The sequence below is a fragment of the Monopterus albus genome, unplaced genomic scaffold (assembly GCF_001952655.1).
Source record: "Monopterus albus unplaced genomic scaffold, M_albus_1.0 scaffold20.1, whole genome shotgun sequence".
In the NCBI taxonomy this organism is placed as follows: Eukaryota; Metazoa; Chordata; class Actinopteri; order Synbranchiformes; family Synbranchidae; genus Monopterus; species Monopterus albus.
Window position 1 is genome coordinate 378582 of NW_018127900.1, and position 7050 is coordinate 385631.

Genomic DNA, 7050 nt, shown 5'->3' on the forward strand with positions numbered 1-7050 from the left:
GTTCTAGCTGCCTTATGGTGTTTTGGGCCAAGAGTGATTTCACCAGGGCGGTCAGAAGGGGTTTCTAGGGCAACCTCACAGAGGCCTTGTTCTAAAAATGGCCATTATGGTTACTTTGAAAGCCAACCCTGGCCTCTTGAACATGCACAGAAAAGAGCCCTGAGCATCATTCGGGGAGGGGACCTGGGTGGACAGGGTGAGGGAGAAACCAGGCTCTTTAATAGCTAGCACATGAGACATTGAAGGTTTCATACCCACCCAACCAGGAGACATGAGAGGGGTGTGTGTGTGTGTGTGTGTGCATGCATGTGTGTACCTCAACAGTAATATCCCTGTACTCAGCGCTTGGCTAAATTAAAAGGGCATTTTTGGCGTGGGGGGCAGTTTTTGGTGCCCAGGCGATTGGACGGGGAAAGGCGAAACTCATTACCTACCCATCTGTCAGAGAGTGAGACAGAGAGAGCTGTGGGAATGTGGATGGAGGGAGGGACAGATGAAAGGGGCTCTGACAGGGAGAGCATGTCCATTAAAGCAAAGGGACATATAACAGACTTCTGCTTTTGAACAAGGACAAGATTTTTTTAATCACTATTTAGTATTTCATAATCCATGTGTTTTGAATAATAAAAAAAACTATGTTAATTTCTCCTATGGGAAAAAGAAAAACATTTGTAAAAGAAAGTGCAGCTGCTTTTACAACAGCCTGATAAGTGTGTGTGTATAACAGAGTGTGTGTTTGTATCAGAGGTTGATTTTTCTTTGAGCTCTTTCAGCCACACATGTTTTTGATGTTCTCTTTTTCCTCTCCTCTCACTTGACCAGAGGCCACTCTTGAAACATAAGCACGTGTCTCACACACACACACACACACACACACACACCACACGCATGCTAAATGTATCAGCAAGTATTAAAAGCATTGCTTATTTCTATGATGTTGCACAGCTAAATAATATAGCCGTTCATTCCACAGCCAGCTGCACCATGTAAATCTTTTTGTCTCATTTAAGAGTGACTCAGTGTGGCGCTCTCTCTCTCTCTCTCTCTCTCTCTCTCTCTCTCTCTCCCTCCCCCCGCCACAGATCTCCCTCCCCCAGCCACAGACGTATAGGCTTTGATCACTGCAGATGCAAGTGACTGCCACATTCGATCCACACCCCACTTCTATGGATATTGTTAACAAACATGTGCTTCTTGCCAGCTGGCTTTCAGAATGGAAAAGCATATCTCCATGGCAATGTTATACAGTTCTGCACTGTTAGATGTTTGCAGCCAACACTTCTTACGTCTGCAGACAATTCTGAGCAAAAGGGCACATATAGCAAAGCCTTTCTATTTCTGTTTTGGTGGCTTTGCAATGGTGCATGTTTGCAACATCCATGCTGATGCGAGTTTTTGAATTTTGGATTGATAAAGTCTAACTCGTGTAGAGGGTATTTAAACAGCCTGGCTGACTGTTTGTTTTTCCACAAACTTCTGTAGGGAGATTATGGAGGAGATATATACAACCCGCTTGTTTTATTTTTATATTTTTCCTCAGGGCATATCCAAGACTTTAGGCAAGGGTGATCCTGTTTACTTCTTTCTCTGGCTTTCTTCCTGTTCACTCATGTTCCTATTGCACACCTTAACTGTTAAGGAGGAATGCAAGCTACTTACCCTTCAGCCCATTTCCATCTACATCCTATGAAATATTCAACTCCTGCCCCCCCCAACCCCCCCACCTAATATAGATGGTAAGAAAACACTTTGATATCTGCGTTAACACATGCTTGATATCACAGCGATGCGTGCGCTCAGCCCTTTGATAAACATATTCAAGAGATATAAGCCTTTGCCTGTTCTACATGCATTTCAGAGATCTCTCCTGAGCACATAAATGCATTTATAAGCTACTCTCCATTTCTCCTAACCACTCCCATTATTAATAAATGCATGATTTCATGCAGTGTGTTCATACATGTGTCTCTCCTTCATATGCTGCATGTTTTAGGCCACTGCCAGGAACCCCGCCCTGCTTATTCATATTCATCCTTGCATAATGACCAGCCGCACCTTCAGATAGCGAGGGAGGATAAGATCAAACATCGTATTCAAACAAGAGGCCGTATTATTCATATAGTGATAGGCAGGCTCTTCTTTCTCAGTTCCACCTGCAGTGGATCGCCAATCTGACTTCCTGCATTTAGATTTCTGTCAGGCTCATTTACTCTTAGAATCATAACAGTTGCCTGCAGCTGGGCTTTATCATGCTGTCGTGATAAGACAACATGGGGCCTTTGGCAGGTGACTGTGGCCAACTGAGTTTGTTTTGTATAATTGTTTTTGAGTGCAATCACTATTAAAGACATTTGCTCTGTAATGTCATTTACTAAAGGGCACATTCAGTGACGCGATCAAGTCATCCGGTTCTCATTTAATAGATATTTAGGCAAAAGTCGTTTGCTCTGTCTGGAGACAATAGATGCCATTGAGCTTATCATAACAATCAAAGTTTAAATGTAACAGCTAAACATATCTTAATTTGTTAATGTCTACAACTAACAGTTGTAGACATAGAGAACATAATGTGGTAACTACCCTAGAAGATGGTGGATAATGGATATCAAAATTGTCATCAACCAGTTGTTGAAGAAATGAAAGAGAGCAGAGCTGATCTCTTAAATCTTTCTCATACATTCTTTCTCACTCTTGTCAGGTTTTCATCTGAGCGGCACGGTGACGGACCCCGCCACACCTTCATCCCCGGAGCTCGTGTGCAGCGTCAGCGTCAGCTTCGACCGCTGCAAGATCACGGCGGTAACATGCACCTGCGGCAACAAAGACATCTTCTACTGCGCCCATGTAGTGGCGCTGTCGCTTTACAGAGTACGGAAACCCGAGCAGGTCAAACTGCACCTGCCCATCTCAGAAACTCTGTTCCAGATGAGCAGAGACCAGCTGCAGAAGTTTGTTCAGTATCTGATATCAGTCCATCACACAGAAGTGCTGCCTACTGCACAGAAACTGGCCGACGAAATTCTGTCCCAGAACTCGGAGATCAACCAGGTCCACGGTGAGGAAAAGTGTGTGTGTGTGTGTGTGTGTGTGTGTGTGTGTGTTTGAAAAAGGTCGCAGACATGTTAAAGATCATGTGGCTTTGTGTGCAGCTTCCTCCCTCTGCATGCCTAAGTGTTTTGACTATGTGATTGAAGCAAAGTGTGGCAGCACAATAGATCCATTATTTACCTCAGAGAGAAAGAGAACAATCCAGAGACGGAGATAAAGAGGTTAGCAGAGAGAACAAGAAGGGTGCGTATCTTGTTATTGATACTGCTGTTTACCTTGCTGCATATATGTGTGTCTGCATTGTGTGCTTGTGCATGAGAAATGAAGTCATACAAGGAATAAACTTGAGCAAAATGTGAAACGGACAAACAAAGAGTCATGAGATGGAAAGAGGAAAGAACAGATACATACTTAAGAGAAAAGAGAACTGAAATATAAATAAGTGAAGAGAGAGGTGGTTCTTCATCACAAGAGGGCTGTGATGAGGAGTATTTTTTTAACTTGCTACTGATCCATTCCTTCCTTCAGTAACTCCAGAAATGTAAACCAAAGCATGTCAGCTGGAATACATCATCTGAATTACCTCCATTTGGCTTGAGAATCAGTTCCGGTACATGCGCATTATGTATTTACCGTTACCCTTTATCACAATTACAGTGAATATTTTTGTCATCATATTCACATTTTGTCTACAAAGAAACACCACTACAGTCATTTTGAGGAACAGTTCTAAAAACATCTTTCAAATGCAGTGAGTCAAAGTTAAAGTTCAGTTAAATGTTTGACAAGTAACGGATTATGTGCTCAGTTTTTGCTTGTTGTTTTCAAACAATTGCACTTGGATAACGTGGAGAATACATGAGGAATAATATTAATGGAAGAGAGTTGCAACCTGTTATTCTTGTTTCATAATCAAATGACTAAGAGGTTTTGTGGTTTGTTTCTGAAATCATTCATTGGTGTTCTTGTTAAGATTAGAATTTGGTTTAAATTGTGGTTTTTCAGAATAAACTGTGCAACGGTGAGTGTAAAAGTTGAAATCGGTGATGTTCTACATTTAAAAAGTGATAAAATCAACGATCTGCTGTAAAATATACAGCATAGGTTATTCCATACCGGTAATATCATACTTCTAATCAGGGGAAGAGATTCTGATAAAACCCCACAGCAGGAGCCAGTGTGGACGATGAGAACTGCTGGCACCTGGATGAGGAGCAGGTTCAGGAGCAAGTCAAGCTTTTCCTTTCCCAGGGAGGATACCACGGCTCGGGCAAGCAGCTCAACCTGCTCTTCAGCAAGGTCAGAAGCCAGCAACATTCATTCATCCACGTAGAGTTTACCACCACATGCATAGACACATACCAGCCCTCACTGCCACGGTCACGTGTACACTGTGCCTGTGTATGTTAACCTCTCTCCCTTTTAGGTTTGCTTCCCTCTCAACAAGAACACATAAATACAGAGTCTCTGCTCTCTGGCGCGTGCGTATTCTCTTCCCTTCCCTTATGGAAAGCGGCCATTTCTATTCAGAGTAATCCCCCTCAAAACAACTTGTGCACGTTGGCCATGCTGGCTCTTAGCTAGAGCTGGTTGCAGGAGGGAAAGTGTAAGATAAAGAGAGAGAAATAGAAATAGGTGTAGAAAGAGGCAGAGCTTGCACTATATTCTACTCTATACCCACAATTAAACCATTACGTACAACGTGTGTGGTTTTCTCTTTTGCTTGGTATTACAGTGGTAGAGCTACTATAGGCCAGCATCAGTGTGTTGTGTGCTATGTAAAGACTTCAAGCCGGGGCCATTATCATCCACCCTGCCCAGCTTTTAGAATGTCTCTCAGCTTCATGCTCTTTGATGCCTTTTATATCCTTTTCAGTGTCCACACCCCCACTGACAGCCACAGTCACACACCCACGCTGCGAGTCACGTACACATTTGTATGTACACAAAGCACAAAAACACACGTACTGTGTATGTTTGTGTATGTAAGTGTTCCTGTGTCTGTGGCTTTTTCATGGTGTGTTTGTGAATAAATGTTGTCACACCGCTCACCAGGGAGACAAAAGACACATAATGTGTGCACACATCCACAAGCACGTGTAATAGTTAAAAATAATTGCTTTTTTTAAAACAGTTTTTTTTTTTTTTAAGGTTTTTCCCACTGAAAAATGTCCTTTGTTTTTCAGTTTAAACCAATGTTTACCTGGATTTTATATTCCCATGCACCAAGGAGTGGTTGTGTTTCCTGCTGCTAGAGGATGCTGACCACTGTATTTTACAATAAACAAGTCTGGCTTGCGATGACCACAGCTCAGAAAATCTTCCAGTGAGAAAAAAAATGAAGAGAGAATAAGGAAAACACTCACGCAGCAGAGGGAATGCAGAAAAAGAAAGGATTAAACCACTGAGCGGTTGCCATTGCAAATGGTCTTTTTTCTTCAGATTTTTGTATTCTGCATTTGTTTTAATATACCATATTAAACCATATACCATGGAAGGTAAATGTTAGACAACCTCCTAATAACGGTCCACTGTCCAGCATGGACAGCTGAGGACAGTGTATTTACATACAGTGACTGTGAGAGAGATACTCCTAGCATATGGGCTGCCATTTTTAAAGCATACTAGTGTACTTGTGTGTAGACATAAGGCCCTTTGCTTTTAATTCAGTTCCATACAACAGTATTTTATCCTTATAAGTATTATTGTATACAACAGCTTGTCACCCAGATCGGTGACTCACACACAATAGCTGAACGTTCACTATTCAGTATGCATCTGTCATTTGTGTGTGCAGTCCAGTGTGGTTCTACATGTTGTCTCTGTTGGCTGTGAAAGCTGTTTAGTGTGTATATGCTGTGTTTCTAGCAGCCTGTGCACCTGTTTGTATAACCTACATGTGTGCGGGCCTGTGTGTAACCATACTCCCTGTTTCCTGCTCTCTCACCTCCTGTAGGTGAGGGAGATGCTGAAGATGCGTGACTCCAACGGAGCGAGGATGTTAACACTGATCACAGAACAGTTCATGGCCGACCCTCGGCTGGCGCTGTGGAGGCAGCAGGGCACCACCATGACCGACAAGTACAGACAGCTCTGGGACGAGCTGGGTGAGGGGGAAACACACACACACACACACACACAGATTGTCCTACAAACACAGTCACATACAACTCTTTCTCAGTATGCACAGGCACGGACAGCTTTAGCAAGGTGGGTGATTGAACCTAGACGTAGACACAAAGGCGCACACTCGCATATTTTTTTTCCTGCTTGTTTTATTTGTCCTTTGTTTCTGAGGCAGCCCACACAGGCACACACACGCTCGTCACTGACAGCCCAGTCTCTCCTTCTCGCTCAGCAAGAGCGTCTGTGTGAATTGCACGCTGCGTAACACTGCGCGCCGCGCCTCATCAAAACTCCAGATATTATGACCCCCATAATGTTTTCAAACACTTCACATTATATATTTAGTTGGTGTGACAGAGTGCTGCTCACCATGCAGTTGTTTGGTTTGATCTAGTGTGTAGCTCTTTTGACAGATGTACAGCAAAACACTTCCTCGCAAACCACAAAACCAGCAAGCCCATCACCAGGACAGTAGTCGTGTTGTCTCCTGTCTTTGTTGTTTTCCTCTAATGACGCCGTTGATGTTGCTGCTGCTGCTGTTGTTGTTGTTGATGATGTTCGTTTTCTCTCTTTGGTCTTATTCTGCACTATGTGAGGACAGTGGAGTGATCTCATCTGTTTCAATCCCACGTATTTTTGGAAGTGTGTGTACTGTCTCTTTGAAGTCCGCACTTCAAACCCTTCTTCCCAAGTCCTTATCACTCCCCCTGATGTGTGGTGAATGCTGCCTTTCGGCGCCGCTCTCTCCCTCTCTCTATGTCTCTCTTTCTCCCCCGCTTTTGTCTTTCTCCTCTTTGAGCTGCAGTTACTCGTCTTCTCCAGACACAAAGGCCTCATTCACTTTTCCTCACCCATGTCTCCTCGTCCAAATCATCT

General features: G+C 43.3%; 1 protein-coding gene across 1 annotated transcript in view; it reads left to right on the top strand.

Moving 5' to 3' along the window:
* Positions 1-7050, top strand: part of LOC109956622 (zinc finger SWIM domain-containing protein 6) — a 41733-nt gene that overhangs the window by 22287 nt on the left and 12396 nt on the right. The window contains 3 exon segments of the mRNA XM_020593900.1: positions 2699-3065; positions 4197-4347; positions 6005-6155. Coding sequence (XP_020449556.1) covers positions 2699-3065; positions 4197-4347; positions 6005-6155 — 669 coding nt within the window.